A 17127-nucleotide genomic window follows, 5' to 3' on the forward strand; every position below is an offset into this window, starting at 1 on the left:
CCTTGGAAGTGAGGGAAGCTTGGAGTGTTCTTTCATCATGAAAGCCCAGGATCAAGGCATGGTTTTCAGTTGTATAGAGGATGGTTTATTCCAGCAGGTAAAGGTAACGGGAAAAATCTATAATTACATACAGATATAAATGTATACGCATTTAGATCACGACAGGAGATGCAAACAGAATAAAGACCCAAGCAAAATTCCTCCCGTCACAGCCCACCTCCCGTCCGCTTGGAAGAGCGCGGAGAGGCGATTTAAAGCTACAGGATCCGTTTACAGAAGCGCGGGCGAAAAAAGCATACGGATCTCAGTTAAAATGGCTTGTACTGTCCTCCATTCCTCAATAATCTGCGAGGGATGGGAAGTCTAGACTATCACTACGCTTTACTTCATCCATATATTCTCGTTCAAAGGGAGATTTAATTTAAATTTTTCGCAATCAGCATCTTTCTCTGCGTAGAAAGCAGCTCCGCCACATCCAGGAGTGATCTCAGAACCCGAATACCGCCGGAACCCAACCAAACGACGGGGCGCGGTCCAGCACTGCCGGGTGCACGAAGCCTACCGCTCTGCCCCCAAAGTCGCCCCGCCCCGAGGGAGGAGCCTTACCCGCCCCGCCCCTCGCCCCGCCCCCTTTCGTAACCCGGATACACACCGACGCTCCCCTTTCACCTCACGGCCGTTGGCCAACGTGGAAGTGAGCCCCGCCGGCCGGCTGAGCTGGGACCGCGCGGCCCGGGGGAGTTGGACGAACGGGACGGCGACGGTGGGCTTGGCGGCGCGGCTCGGCCTCTCCCGGGAAAGAACGATGGGGCGCGCGGGCGCCGGGGAGCGGGCGCCGGTGTAGGACGCGCGGCGCCTGGCCCGGGAGCGCGCGGCGGCGGGCGCGGGGAGGCCTGTGAGGGCCGCCTCCCCGAGCGCCCGGCCTCCGGCGCCATGGCCCCCATGGGCATCCGTCTGTCCCCGCTGGGGGTGGCCGTATTCTGCTTGCTGGGGCTCGGCGTGCTCTACCACCTCTACTCGGGCTTCCTGGCCGGCCGCTTCAGTCTCTTCAGCCTGGGCGGCGAGCCGGGCGGCGGCGCGGCGGGGCCCGCGGGCGCGGCGGACGGGGCCACCGTGGACCTGCGCGAGATGCTGGCCGTGTCGGTGCTGGCGGCCGTCCGCGGCGGCGAGGAAGTGAGGCGCGTCCGCGAGAGCAACGTCCTCCACGAGAAGTCCAAGGGGAAGACGCGCGAAGGAGCCGAGGACAAGATGACCAGCGGGGACGTGCTGTCCAACCGCAAGATGTTCTACCTGCTCAAGACCACCTTCCCTACGGTGCAGGTGGGGGCTCGGGCACCGGGCACGGGGGGAGCGGCCAGCGGCAGCGCCCCCTCGGACCTGGGAGCAGGGGAGCCGTGGGAGGCGGCCGAGCGCCTTGACTCCTGCCAGCAGCCCCAGGTTGTGGGGCTCTGGCTCCCGCTTTACAGCCGTGGAGATCGAGACGCGAAGTGTGGGTGCCCAGGGTCATGGAAAGAGTTCGTGGAAGAGCGGGATGAGGTTGCAGGCCGTCTGACTCAGGGCCCTTGCCCTTCTGGCCCCTCCCGGGATGTGTGCGCGCTCTTTGTACCTGGGATCGGGAGCTCAGGATCGGCTTTGACATCAAAAGCTTGAGAAAGTTAACTTTCCTCCCTGCCTCGGGGTTTTCTGTGAAATGAAAGAGTTGGTCTAGAACCCTCGAGGTCCCCTCTTTCTTTGATTTAATTACTGGAAGGGTCGTGACTGTAGAATACACGTTTATGGCTGACCTGCCGGGAGCCGACTGAAGGCCAAGGACTGTAGAAGTCTTGCTCGAGGGCTGTAATTATGCAGGGCATTTGTTGGGGGGTAGCTCAAATTACTTTCGCTGTAGTATTATGAGTATGCTCTTAATGGCATGTATTTTGGGGGATCATCAAGGAAGTGTTTGGAAGTATATTTCCCAGCAACTTCATTTCAGCCGTCTATCCCATATTTGCTCCAGAAAATAAGTGGAGAGCTTTTGTCTTTTCTTTGGTTAGGTTTCTGGGGCAGAAATTGTTATTTTCCTAGGGAAATCTAGACATTTTGGATTTGTTATTAATACTTTTTGAATTCATCATTTCAGTGGAGCTGCTGTTGAATGAATAAAGCTTTTAAAATGTATTACAATCCCAGAGGAAGAGCTTAACATAGTGTAACAATACTTTATAAATATATGTCTTAGCTCACCTTGCAGTGTATTTTGGCTACTGGGAAGAAAAATTGTTTCCAGTGGAATTTTATTAATTAGATAAAACAGTGAAATTTAAAGCCTGGCTTCTTTGGAAGGTATCTGACCTTTTACTGTTGTTCTTGAAGAGTTAGGAGAGTATTGCCATTGTAGAATTTCATATCTTGTGTGACCCTCCCTCCGGTCTATCATATTGTTGCTTTGTTTTCTTTCTTCCTTTCTGTCTTTTTTTCCTTTACTTTTAAAAAATTTTTTTGCAGTGGGAAGGAACATTGGCTTTCATATCATAAACTGCTGGATACCAGATGTAATTGACACAAGAATACTCAAAACACAGGGCATTTCCACTTTTTCTTTTGCCCTCCCCTGCTTTGTCCTCACAAATAGTACTGACCTTGTATTTGCATCTAGATGTAAGATGTGCTTGTAAAATATCTTTCTCTCTTCTCCAAAACACATGTTCTTCCTTAAGAGTTTGTGCAAGAGTTTCATAGATGTTGATGTGTAATAGTTATAACAGTAGTAATAGTAGTCATTTATTGAGTGTATTCTAGGTGTCCAGATACTGGCCACACAGGACTTCATTTGATCCTCACAGCAACTTTAAGAAGTAAATTTTATTTATGCCCACTTTATAGTTGGGAAATCTGAGGCTGATAAGCCTTCACTCTACAGTTTATATCAACTATCTAACTTCATTTTGCTAGATCTTTAGAAGACTGCTTAAAACAAAACTTAGAGTGTGATTTCCTGGAGGAAACATAAAACTGTAGAAATTTAAAAGCAATAGTAGTAAAATATAGCAAGCAGAGTTGAATTTTTTTAAAAAAAGGTAAAGACAAAAATATTCTTATATTGAAAACATGTATCTATGCGTGCCTGTGTTCACATGCGAACTCCCCCCCCACCAAACCTTTTGCCTTGGGTAATTTCCCCAGAATTCTGCATTTGTTGTCTCACTTATTAGCAAACTCTAAGGGAATAGCTGCCAAGAGTAATGAGCTGCATTCTATTAAACACAAAAGCTAAGCTCCAGAATTGCAGATATTGAAGTCTCTGCCTTTATATGAAATAACTTTTTTGATTTCTTGTGACTGTTTGAAAGTTTGTGTGTACGTCTTTAGTGTTCATGTTGGATGGTGATTGGTGGAATAGAAGAGGTTACATTCATTTATACAGTGTCAAAGTAGGGTGGTATCATGTTGAACTATCTCCTTTTGTCACTATGTTGTTGGACTAGAGGCCAAATGTTGTAGCCATCTGAGACGAGACTCAGCCCTAGATTCTTTCCTTTCTTCCCTTCCCTCCCCCAGTACTCAGAAGTAGAGTCTTAAATGTCTGATTGTTTTTGAAGCCTCACCTGAAATTTTTTGGTAAGGAACTTAAATCAGATCCCACCCAGTTTACTTCCTTATGGAAAATTAGCATCGAGAAGCCGCAGATATGCTTTTCTTTTATCCTGGTGCCTGTGCATATGGAGGGACGTCTCTTTTCTCCCAGGCCTTTCCTCTCCAGAGTCAGAGGCTTGAGCTCTCCTATGTAATGTTCACTGCTCAGTAAAAGGATATACTTCTACTGGTGTCGTTCTAGAGCACTCAGCTGGGGACAGTTTTGTCCCCAAGGGACATTTGGCAATGTCTGGAGATTTTTGGTTGTCACAACTAGGGGTGAAATGCTATTGGCATCAAGTAGGTAGAAATTAAACAACCCACAATGTACAGGACAGTCTCTCATAACAGAGAATTATCTGGCCTAATTTTTCACTTGGGTCCCAGGTTGAGAAACCCCACTCTAGAGAAATGTAGTGTCCTAAGAAAACTCAAGTTTGGCCTAGGATCCCTGAATTTCCTTTTCTTTTTAGCCTATCTCTTGGGAGAGTCCTCAGGCCAGCCATTCTCCCTAAACACATTGGCAAGGCTTAATTTCATTGTGTGAAAATTAATAGTGACTGCAGCCACTTGTATGACACTCTCATTATATTCTTGTGGATAATGATGAAAATGAAAGCTGAAGATAGTTTTTGGGAGTAGATTTGCGGCCACAGAACAGACAAACTTAGAATTTATAGTTTTGATTTAAAGTACTCACTATTTGAGGGGCTGTTGTGCTCAACTTGACTTGTTCAAAGTTTTTGACAGTGATTCATTTGAAGATAAAGCATGCTACTCCAGCTGGTAGGAGCAGCTTGAGTTTGTGCCTTCTTTGACCTCTAGGATGAGAGTTAAACTCTTCTCTCAACAGGCGTACTCTCTGGAAAAGTTTGAGAAGTGCTAATATAGTGCAAAGAATATTTGCCTTGACATCTTGTTCAGTCACCAGCCTAGGTGATCCCAGCCAGTCATTTAACTTCTTTGAGCTACAGTTTCCTCTTCTGTAAAATCGAGATAACTAGTAATTTGATAATTAGTGCAGACGTAAGCATTGCAGACAGAGGAAGAAACAAGTTCAAAGGAGCAGACCCAGTAGAGGTGGTAGTGTAGTAAATTCAAGTAGCCTGATGAGTCTGAATCAGATGCATGTGGGAGAATTACTGTGGAAGCACTTAGGAAGGTAGGCAAGGGCTAGATCATATCCCAAGTTCAAAGAAGTTTGGACGTGATCTTTAGTTTAATCCTAGAGTACTAAAAGAAGGCCAGATTTACTTGACTTTTCTTGAAGCCTGCAATATGCCGTTCTTTGTGTGGGCTTTGGGCATTTGAAGGTGGGTGAGATCAGTTAGGAGACTGTTAGAATAGATTGTGAGAGAGATGAGGACCAGAACTCAGGCAATGGGAAAGTTATACTGAGCTTGTTAAACCAGCTAACATTTATTTAGTCCTCAGTAAGTGACAAGCACTGAATTGAGCTTTTTATTGATATTATTAATTTACTCTTGACAAACACATAGGAAGTTAAATACTATTGCCTTCATTTTGCAGATATAGAAATTGAGGCTTAGAAAGGCTACATAATTTGCCAAAGCTTACATAGCTAGAAAATAATCAAACACTCACAAAGATTCATTTAATGATTTGAGAATCATCTCAGGTCTGTCTAATTCTGTATATACAGCAATATAGGAGGTATAACTAACGTGTACTCTTAAGTACAGTGTTTTGAATTGGAAGGGCTCAGGATAGATGCTTGGAGAATAGTTTAGAGGGGATAGACAAGTTAGACTTTTTCAAGTGAGAGGTGACACATTCTGAGTTGGGGTTATCTTTGTAGAGAAGATAGATATGGAAGGGTATGATAAGATTTCTAGGGATGTTTCAAAAATGACTCCTCTGTTTTGGCTTTCACAGTTGGTCTTTTGCTGATGGTAAAAAGGAGAGTAGAGGATGAGAAGTGTGAGGAGGCAGATTATGAGTGCCATCTTAGACTTGTTAAAGTAGAGGTGCCTTTGAAATGTCCAAAGGGACATGTTGAGGAGGTAGTTGGATATATGGGTCTGCAACTCTGAAGAGAGGTCTGAATTGGAAATACAAATTTGTGAGTCATCAGTGTTGTAATGTTAACTTAAGCCAGTTGTGGATAGGATTGCTTAGGGAGAGAATGTAGTGTGAAAGGGGAAGATCAGGGCCTAAGACCAAGGATAACAAAGACAGAAAATAATAATTTAACAAGAATAATAGCAGCCAACTTGTATTAAGTGCTTACTCTGTGTTGAGCACTGTAGTAAGTTTGTTTGTTTTACCTTTTTCTATTTCATTGATTAATCCATAGAAGCGTATAGGGAGATATATTTATCACTTGCTTTTAGCAATTAGGTAACTGCAGCTCAGAAAGATTTAATGACTAGCCTAGGTAAGTCACATACTCAATAAATTGAGGAGCTGGTATTTAACTCAAGCAGTCTGATAGTAGAACACATACTCTTAATGAGGGTTCTTCTCTATGTAGGTCACTGGCCAACTTTGTGAGAGCTTGCTTGTTGGCTTAAAGGGAAGGGTGCAAAATTAAAAAAGGTGGGAGGTAAGGAAGTGGAGACAGTGAGTAAACAAGTCTTTGAAGAAACTTCTGAGGAACTTGGCTAGGTTGTTATGTGGGACTAAGAGAAGGTTCTATGGATTTTTTCTTTTTGGTATATTTGTTTTTAAGATGTGAGACATTAGAGCATCTTTAATTATTTATAGGGATACATTTGAGAGAGAGTAGTTGATAGTAAAAGCCTTCTGAAAAGGTAGAAGGAGAATAAGACAGGTAGAGCAATGTTTATCCACTTAGGAAATAGTTACTGAATGCCAACTGTGTAATAGGCACAGTGTAAGGCATTATGTCCCAAAACTTAACTAGGATATAATGATTTATGGAGAAATGCAGTAAGTGGGACCTTCTTAAGGCATTAACCAAAACCCTCTTTAATCTTAAAGCAACTGAACTGTCATATGACTGGCATTACAATCATGTGCCACTTAACAATGAGGATATGTTCTGAGAAATGCGTCATTAGGTGATTTCGTTCTTTGTGTAAACATCGTAGAGTATACTTACACAAACCTAGGTGGTATAGCCTACTACACACCTAGGCTATGTGGTACTAATCTTATGGAATCACCTTCACATATGCAGTTATTCATTGACCGAAATGTCATTATGAGGTGCATCACTATAATTGTGTTTGGGGGTCTTGAATTCTTATTCACTTCCCTGTTAAGGACTAGGACAGGCACTACTGATGAGGGAGGGAGAGTAGATTGAGTGGAAAAGGATTATGGGGAAGAAATGAAATTACATTAACGAAGGATAATATTGTCAATCAAGAAGTAATTTATTTACCACCTACTGTGCCAGGCACTGGTTTAGGCAGTGCAGATGGAGCCACAGTAATGAAGAAAACTGTGTTCTTGAACTTGCAGAACCTAGGTTCTAGTGGGTCAAGATAGATAGTAAACATGTAAACAAGTAAGTTAATTCAGATAGTAATAAGGGTGCTGAAGAAGAAAAAATAAGATCATGTAGGAAGAGTGACTGGGGGTTCCTGCTTTGGCCATGGTAGTCAGGGAAGGCCACTCTGAGGCACTGTCATTTGAGCAGAGAGCTGAATAAGAAGCAGACCATCATGCAGAGATTTGGGAAGAGTGTGTATGAGCAGAAGAGTACCAGTGCAAAGGCCCTGAGGCCAAGGGACCAGAAGACAAGGACGTCTGGAGTGCAGTGAATAAGGGTGCAGACAGAGAAAGGTTATGAGGGCCCAATCATCGAGCACTTACCTTGTACATAATGGTAAGGAGTCTGTATTTTATCCCGTTATATTGAGAAACTAGGGAAGTTTTAAGCAGGAGTGACATGATCTGATTTAGGAAGATAGCAGGTTACTGGGTTGAGAAAGGAAGCTCCATACAGGCAGTGATTTCGTCTGTTTTGTTCATTATTATATTCTAGTGCCCAAAACAGTTTAGAATATGTAGTCATGAAATAGTTGTTGAATGGATGAATGAATCAGTGAATGCACCATAGGAGGTGAGAGCAATTAAAGGCTATTTTAGGAAGCCAAATGAGAGAGAGATGAATGTTTAGCAACTGTTTGTAAGGCCATTTACAGTGGTGGATAATGGATTTATTAAATTTGTAGATGTGTAGCTGCAGGAGCAAGTTACAAATGCGCTTGGGCAAAAGCAGATTATGTTGATTGTGGTGATGTTCTTGTTCTCTTGCTTTATTTGTCTCTCCCTAACCTGACTCTCAGTGAAGATCTTCTCAAATACAGTTCTATAATTTGTTAGCTCACATTCAGTTGAAAGGATATGGAGAAGCTGACTTAAATTGTAAGCAAAAATCTTAATCATAACGTGCAGTAGTTGCCACTTGTAAACTATAGTGATCAAGATCCAGGAACTACTTTGTATTTTTTGGGAGTCACATTTTTTGTTTCAAGTTTATTCTGTGGTTTTTGCATGGTGTTATTCTTATTTTCATTCATCTGAGGTAGCATAGCATTGTCGTTAAGAATGTGGACTCCAAAGCCAAAATACTTTAGAGTGACATCAGCAAGATGGCAGAATAGGAGTTCTCTACTCTCATTCCTTCACAGAACATCAACTTTGGCAGTCGCCAACAAAAGAGAGTACCTTTGTGGGAGTCTGGGAGTCCAACAGGGAAGTTCCACCACACCACTGGGGGAAAAAATACAAGAATGGATGCATTGAAGAGAGTAAGAAGAATATGTTCACTTTGCTCGCATTACTCCTCCCTCAAGGTGATACAGCTTGATGCTGGAGGAGATACCCCTCAGCCTGCGATTTTCCCCACGGGAGTGTATGTGTGAGTGCCTGGCTTCCCCAGCTGTGTAGAACTCTGCTCAAGAAGCCCACTTCTTTCTCAGCTCACCTAGATTACTGAGGTGATCTGTAAGGCTGAAGGCTTGGGAGAGGCTGTGGGAGCACAGCAACCAGGACTCAGAGCTCGTCGGAGAGATGCTGCTACCAACCATCTCACAGACTCCATCAGGAAGCCCGCCCAGGAGCTGCTGGGGACTCCTTACCTGCATACCCTCCCCCACCAAATGGCCCATGGGTACCCCCAACACTCCACATTACCTCACTCACACTCATCCCACTGCTCCCGCCTACCTTGGCCTGATTTTGGTGCCTGCTCCTGTAGACCATGAGAGGGAGTCTTTACAGATGGCTAGTGAGCAAGTGGAAAGCCAGCAAGACTGCAGGATTGTGAAAATGTTCACATCCTTGAGTAATTCAGGCCACTGCCCTAGAGAAAACAAATGGGAGGCTCTCAGCACATGGCTTGGCTTTGCAGGATTGAGATGAGGCATACAGTTTTAAGAATTACCCTGCAAGAGGAAATAAGAAGTGTGGAGAAGGCACATCCATAGAAGAAATCTGAGAAAACTTCAGAATCCCTAGTGGACTTGGTAGTGAAGATGGCTCCCCTCCAAAGCCAGTCAGTAAAGACTGGAGGAGGTGACTGCTTCTTCAAATGTGAAGATGACAGCGCAAGACTTCAAGGAACACAAAAAGTCAAGGAAACACGACACCACCAAAGGAACATGATAGTTTTCCAGTAACCAACCCAAAAGAAGTTGAGATCTACAAATTGCCTGACAAAGAATTCAAAATAAGAGCATACCTCAGAGATATTGCAGGTTTGGTTCCAGTCCACTGCAATAAAGCAAATATTGCAATAAAGCAAGTCATAGTGGATTTTTTGGTTTCCCAGTGTGTATAAAAGTTATGTTTACACTATATTGTAGTCTAAGTGTGCAATAGCATTATGTCTAAAAAAAGATTACATACCTCAATTAAAAAATACGTTATTATTGGGGCCAGCCCCATGGCCTAGTGGTTAAGTTCAGTGTGCTCCACTTTGGCAGCCCAGGTTCAGTTCCTGGGTGCAGATCTACACCACTCTTAAGCAGCCATGTTGTGGCAGCAGCCCGCATACAAAATAGAGGAAGACTGGCACAGATGTTAGCTCAGGGCAAATCTTCCTCAGCTAAAAAAAAATTTCTAAAAATGCTAACTGTATTCTGAGCCTTCTGTAAGTGATAAACTTTGCTGGTGGAGGGTCTTTTCTCAGTGTTATTGGCTGCTGACTAATCAGGGTGGTGGGTGCTGAAGATTAGGGTGGCTGTGGCGATTTCTTAAAACAAGACAACAATGACGTTCAATGCATCAGTTGATTCTTCCTTTCATGAACAATTTCTTTGTAGCATGCAGTGCTGTTTAATAGCATTTTACTTACAGTGGAGCTTCTTTCAACATTGAAGTCAGTCCTCTCAAACCCTGCCACTGTTTTATCAACTAAGTTTATGTAATATTCTAAATCCTTTGTTGTCATTTCAACAGTCTTTACAGCAAATTCATCAGGAAAGATTCCATTTCAAGAAATCACTTACTTTACTCATTCATAAGAAGCAACTGCTCATTTGTTAGAGTTTTATCATGCGATTGCTGCAATTCAGTCACGTCTTCAGGCTCCACTTCTAATTCTAGTTCTCTTGCTGTTTCTACCACATCTGCAGTTGCTTCCTCCAGTGAAGTCTTGAACCCCCTCAAAGTCATCCATGAGGGTTGGAATCAGCTTTTCCAAACTCCTGTTAATGTTGATATTTTGATTCTTCCCATGAATCATGAAGGTTCTTAGTGGCATCTATAATGGTGAATCCTCTCCAGAAGGTTTTCAATTTACTTTGCCCAGATCCATCAGAGGAATCACTATCTGTGGCAGCTTTAGCCTTATGAAATGTATTTCTTAAATAATAGGACTTGAACATCAAAGTTAGGCTTTGATCCATGGGCTGTGGAATGGATGTTGTCTTAGCAGATGTGGAAACACAAGACTCTCATACATCTCCATCAGAGCTCTCGGGTGACCAGGTGCATTGTCAATGAGCAGTAATATTTTGAAAAGAATCTTTTTTTCTGAGCAGTAGGTCTCAACAGTGGACTTAAATATTAAGTAAACCGTGTTGTAAACAGATCTGTTGTCATCCAGGCTTTGTTTTTCCGTATATAGAGCATAGGCAGAGTAGATTTAGCATAATTCTTAAGGGCTCTAGGATTTTCAGAATAGTGATTGAGCACTGGCTTCACCTTAAAATCACCAGCTGCATTAGCCCCTAACAAGAGAGTCAGCCTGTCCTTTGACAACTTGAAGTCAGGCACTGACTTCTCCTCTCTAGCAATGAAAGTCCTAGATGGCATCTTCTTCCAAAATAAGGCTGTTGTATCTACACTGAATATCTGTTTAGTGTAGCCACCTTCATTAGTTATCTTAGCTAGGTCTTCTGGATAACGTGCTGCACCTTTACATCAGCACTTGCTGCTTCTCCTTGCACTTTTATGTTATGGAGATGGCTTCTTTCCTTAAACCTCATGAACCAACTTCTGCTACCTTGAGACTTTTTTTCTGTATTCCTCACCTCTCTTAGCCTTCATAGAATTGAAGAGCATTATGGCCTTGCTCTGAATAGGCTTTGGCTTAAGGGAGTGTTGTGGCTGGTTTGATCTTCTGATCAGGCCAATAAAGCTTTCTCCATAACAGCGATAAAGCTGTTTTGCTTTCTTATCATTTGTGTGTTAACTGTAGTAGCACTTTTTTTTTTTAAAGATTTTATTTTTTCCTTTTTCTCCCCAAAGCCCCCAGTACATAGTTGTATATTCTTAGTTGTGGGTCCTTCTAGTTGTGGCATGTGGGACGCCGACTCAGCGTGGCTTGATGAGCAGTACCATGTCCGTGCCCAGGATTCGAACCAACGAAACACTGGGCCGCCTGCAGTGGAGCGCACAGACTTAACCACTCGGCCACGGGGCCGACCCCAACTGTAGGAGCACTTTTAATTTCTTTGAAGAACTTTTCCTTTGCATTCACAACTTGGTTAATTGGTACAAGAGGCCTGGCTTTTTGTTTATCTTGGCTTTTGATATGCCTTTCTCACTAAGTTTAGTCATTTCTAACATTTGATTTAAAGCAAGAGACTTGCAACTCTTCCTTTCACTTGAACACATACAGGACATTGTAGGGTTGTTAATTGGTCTAATTTCGATATTGCTTCTCAGGGAATAGGGAGGCCCGAGGAGAGGGAGAGACACAAGGCAATGGCCTGTTGGTGGAGCAGTCAGAACTCACAAATTTATTGTTTAAATTTGCCGTCTTATCTGCGCTCAGTTCATGGCACCTCAAAGCAGTTATAGTGACATCAAAGATCATTGATCACAGATCCCCATAATAAATATAATCATAATGCAAAAGTTTGAAATACTGCGAGAATTATCAGAACGTGACACAGAGACACGAAATGAGCAAACGCTACTAGAAAAATGGCACTGGTAGACTTACTCAAGGCAGGGTTGCCACAAACCTTCAGTTTGTAAACAGTGCAGTGTCTATGAATCACAATAAAGCGCTGTAAAACAAGTTGTGCCTGTAATTGTTTTAAGGAAGCTTAGCAAACTATAAGAGAACACAGATGGACAACCCCAAAATTCAGGAAAACAGTACATGAACAAAATGGGAGGTTCTACAGAGATTAGAAGTCATTAAAATACCAACATAAATTTTATAGCTGAAGAATACAATGGATAAAATGAAAAATGCAATAGAGAGAATCAGCAAAACACTTAGTCAAGCAAAGAAAATCTGTGGACTTGAAAATAGGTCATTTGAAATTAGTCAGAAGAGAAAAAAAGAATTGAAAAGAGTGAAGAAAGCCTATATGAATTATGGGTCATCGTCAAATGGAACTATTCACAGTTTGGGAGTCCTAGAAGGAAGAGAGAGAGAGAGAAAAAGAGGAAGGGGCAGAAAGTTTATTTAAAGGAATAATGGCTGAAAACTTCCCAAATCTGGGGAGAGATATAGACGTCCAGGTACATGAAAGTCCACAAACAGATTCAATTCAAAGAGGCCTTATTGAGACACATTATTATAATATTGTCAAAAGTCAAAGACAGAGTTTTGAAAACAACAAGAGAAAAGAAACTCACCTGATACAAGGGAACCCCCATAAGGCGATCATCAGATATTTGAGCAGAAACCTTGCAGGCCAGGAGACAGTGGGGTGATATATTCAAAGTACTGAAAGAAAGAAACTACCAGCTGTGAATTCTTTACCCAGCTATGCTGTCCTTCAGAAGTGAAGTATAGATAAAGACTTTCCCAGACAGACAAAAGCTGAAGGAGTTCATCACCACTAGACCTGCCTTATAAGAAATGTTAAAAAGAGTTCTTCAAACTGAAATGAAAGGTTGCTAATTAGTAATATAAAAATATGTGAAAGTAAAACTCATTGGTAAAGGTAGGTATATAGTCAAATTCAGAATATTTTCATAATGTAATGGTGGTGTGTAAATCACTTAACTCTAATATAAAAGTTAAAAGTATTTTTAAAAACTACAGCTAAAAAAATTTAATGCTTACACAATATAAAGAGATGTAAATTGTAACATCAGAAACAAAATGAGGGAGAGTAAAAGAGGGTAGAGTTTTTGTATGCAGTTGAAACTATCAACTTAAAATGGACTATTATGTTTTATGTAAGTGTCGTGGTAACCACAAAGGAAAAACTTCTAGTAGACACACAAAGGATAAGGAGGAAGGAGTCAAAGCATACCACTATGAAAAATCATCAAATCAAAAAGGGAGACAGCAAGAGAGAAAGAAAGGAACAAAGGAACTGCAAGAAGCCAGAAAACAGTGAACAAGATGGCAATAGTAAGTGCTACCTATTAGTAATTTTTTTTTAATGTAGAGGCACTAAATTATCCAATCAAAAGATGCAGAGTGGCTCAATGGGTCAAAAAACAAGACCCAACTCTCTGCTGCCTACTGCAGACTTACCTTAGCTTTAAGAACACACATAGGATCAGAATGTAGGGGTGGAAAAAGATCCCATGCAAATGAAAACCTAAAGAGAACAGGGTAGCTGTATTTATGTGAGACAAAATAGACTTTAAAAAACTGTTACAAGGGACAAAGAAGGTCATTATATAATAGTAAAAGGATCAATTCATTAAGAGGATATAATTGTAAATACATATGCACCCAACATTAGAACACCTAAATATGTTAAGCAAATATTACAGTTCTGAAGGCAGAAGCAGATAGCAATGCAATAATAGGAGGGACTTCATTACCCACTTTCACTGATGGATTCAGACAGATCATCAATAAGGAAATAATGGACTTGCACTACACTTCAGCCTGAAGGGACCTGTCAGACATATATGGAATATTTCGTCTGACAGCAGCAGAGTACACATTCTTCTCAATCTCACACATTATAGTCTCCAGGATAGACCATGTGTTAGGCCAGAAAACTAGTCTGAACAAATTGAGGAAGATTGAATTCATATCAAGCATCTTTCCTGACCACAGTGGTGTAAAACTAGAAGTCAGTAGCAAGGAAAGCTGGAAAATTCACAAATATGTGAAAATTAACACACCCACTTAATAACCAATGGGTTAAAGAAGTGATCAAAAGGAAAATGAAAAAAAAATCTTGAAATGAAAATGGAAGCACTACATGCCAAAACTTATGAGATGCAGCAAAATCACTTCTAAGAGGGAAATTTATAGTGATGAATGCCCACATTAAGAAAAAAAAAGGATCTCAAATAAACAACTGAACTTACACCTCAAGGAAGTAGAAAAAGAAGAACAAAGTAAGCCCAAAGTTAGCAGAAGGAAGGAAGGAACAAAGATCAGAGCTGAAATAAATGAAATAGAGGCTAGAAAAGCAATAGAAAATATCGACTAAGAGATGATTTTTTTGAAAAGATGAATTGACAGACCTTTAGCTAGACTAAGATTAAAAGAGAGAAGACTTGAATATATAAATTCAGAAGGGAAAGCAGAGATATCACACATGATACTGCAAAATGCAAAGGATGATAGGGGACTACTATAAACAATTGTATACCAACAAACTGGGTAACCTAGGAGAAATAAATAAATTCCTAGAAACTTAGAACCTACCAAGACTGAATTATGAAGAAATAGAAATTCATCTGAATAGGCTTGTAACTAGTAAGGAGATTGAATCATCAGTCAAAAATCCCAGGAATAACAAAGAAAATCCCAGGATCAGGTGGTTTCATGGATGAATTCCACGAAACATTTAAAGAAGAATTAATACCAATTCTTATAAGATTCTTCCAAAAACTTGAAGAGGATGGAACACTTCAAAACTCACTTTATGAGGTCAGCATTACCCTGATACCAAAACATGCAAGGACACTACAAGAAAAGGAAATTATAGGCCAATGCATGCAAAACTCTTCAACAGAATACCAGCAAGCTGAATTTAACAGCACAGTGAAAGGGTCATACGCCATGATCAAGTGGGATTTATCTCGAGATGTGAGGATAGTTTAGTATATGCAAATCAGTCAATGTGATGTACCACATTAACAGAATGAAAGATAAAAATCATATCCTCTCGAGATGCAGAAAATCATTTGACAAAATTCAACATCCTTTCATGATAAAAACCCTCAAAAAATTAGATATAGAAGGAATATACCTCAACATAATAAAGGCTATATATGACGGCCCCACAGCTAACATACTCAACGGTGAAAACCTAAAAGCTTTTCCTCTAAGATCAGGAACAAGGCAAGGATGCCCACTCGCACCATTTCCATTCCATTCTATTCTTAGCCAGAGCAATCACTTAAGTAAAAGAAAGAAAATGTGTCCAAATTGCAAAGGAAGAAGTAAAATTGTCTCTGTTTGTGGATGATATGATCTAACATAGAGAAAATCCTAAAGACTCCACCAAAATACTGTTAGAACTAATAAGTAAATTCAGCAAAGTTGCAGGATACAAAATCAATATAGAAAAATCGGTTACATTTCTATACACTAGCAACAACAATCTGAAAGAGAAATTAAGAAAACAGTTGCATTTACAATAGCATCAAAAACTATAAAATACTTAAGAATAAATTTAACCAAGGAGGTGAAAGACCTCTATACTGAAAACTGAAGAGAAAGATGAAATAAATTGAAGAGGACACAAATAAATGGAAAGATAGAATTTTTCCTTGGATTGGAAGAATTAGTACTGTTAAAATGTCCATAGTCCCCAAGGCAGTCTACAGATTCAGTGCAATCCATATCAAAGAAGATATGTGTGTGTGTGTATGGTATGTTATTCATTAAAAAGAGGGAAATCCTGCCATTTGAGACAACATGGATGAACCTGGAGGCCGTTATGCTAAGTGAAAGAAGCCAGACAGGGAAAGACAAATGCGGCATGGTATCACTTATATGTAGAATCTTAAGAAAAAAAAAATTGAACTCATAGAAACAGTAAGTAGAATGGTGCTTGCCAGTGTAGGGAGTGGGGGAAATAGGGAGGGATTGGTCAAAGGGTACAAACTTTCAGATATAACTAAAGTGAATAAGTTTTGAGGATCTAATATACGGCAAGGTGACTGGTTAATAATGCTGTATTGTGTGCTTGAAGTTTGATCTCGTGTTCTCACCACAAAAGAAAAAAGTGAATATATGGGGTGATGGATGCATTAATTAACTTAATTATGGTAATCATTTCATGATGTCTACATATATCAAATTATATCAAGTGGTATCACATTGTACACTTTAAATATATACATCTTTGTCAGTTATACCCCAAAGAAGCTGGAGGGGAAAAGCCAAAATACATCCCCAATGCCAGTCTTAATTATTCTAACACTAAAATACATCTTGATATCTGGTAAGGAAAGTCATCCCACCATGATATTCTTTTTCTTACTTCTCCCCAAAATGTCTTGGCTCTTCCTGGCTTTTTGCTTTTCCGTATAAATGTTTTTAAAATGGCTTGTCCCACTTCCAAGAACGGGCAAAAAAATCCCCTTAGGGATTTTGGTTGGAGTTGCATTAACTCTATAGTTTACTATAGATTTACTAAACTATACTAAGTTTACTATAGATTTAATGGGAGAATTGACATATTTATCATTTTTTTGTCATTAATATTTTTTAATATAGTTTAATTTTCTCAAAGTGTTTTGCACATCTTGAGTACATTTATTTCCAGGTAATTTATTTCTGTTGTTAGTTTAAATGGTTTCCTTTTTTTGTGTGAAATATTTTGAATATTTGTTGCTGGTGTATAAAAATGCAGTTGATTAATAATTACTGATCTAGTGACTTTGCTATATTCTGTTATTCTATAATTTATTCACAAGTTCTTTTGGATTTTCTCAATAATTAGTCATCAGTTGCATATTATGATTTTGCCTTTTTCTAATCCTTGTACCTCCCCACACAACCCCACCCTCCTTTAGCTCTCCGGAGTAGCCAGGACCCTCTCCACATTGTTAATCGAGGTTCTGTATGGTGGAGGGGAACTGACTGTGTCATGCCTGGAGGGTCCTTCACCATCTGGCTCCCATTACTTTCAGACCTCAGACCTCATCTCCAGCTCCTTCTTGGCTGGCTGTGCTCTAGCC

The 17127-nt window shown here is 40.8% G+C and overlaps 1 protein-coding gene across 1 annotated transcript in view; it reads left to right on the plus strand.

Moving 5' to 3' along the window:
- The first annotated feature begins 660 nt into the window (after positions 1-660).
- BPNT2 (3'(2'), 5'-bisphosphate nucleotidase 2) overlaps positions 661-17127 on the plus strand; it is a 37763-nt gene continuing 21296 nt past the window's right edge. The window contains exon 1 of the mRNA XM_023648570.2: positions 661-1320. Within this exon, the coding sequence (XP_023504338.1) occupies positions 934-1320 (387 nt within the window). The 5' untranslated portion in view covers positions 661-933. The remainder of the gene's footprint in view (positions 1321-17127) is intronic.

This window comes from Equus caballus, chromosome 9 (assembly GCF_041296265.1).
Source record: "Equus caballus isolate H_3958 breed thoroughbred chromosome 9, TB-T2T, whole genome shotgun sequence".
Taxonomy (NCBI): Eukaryota; Metazoa; Chordata; class Mammalia; order Perissodactyla; family Equidae; genus Equus; species Equus caballus.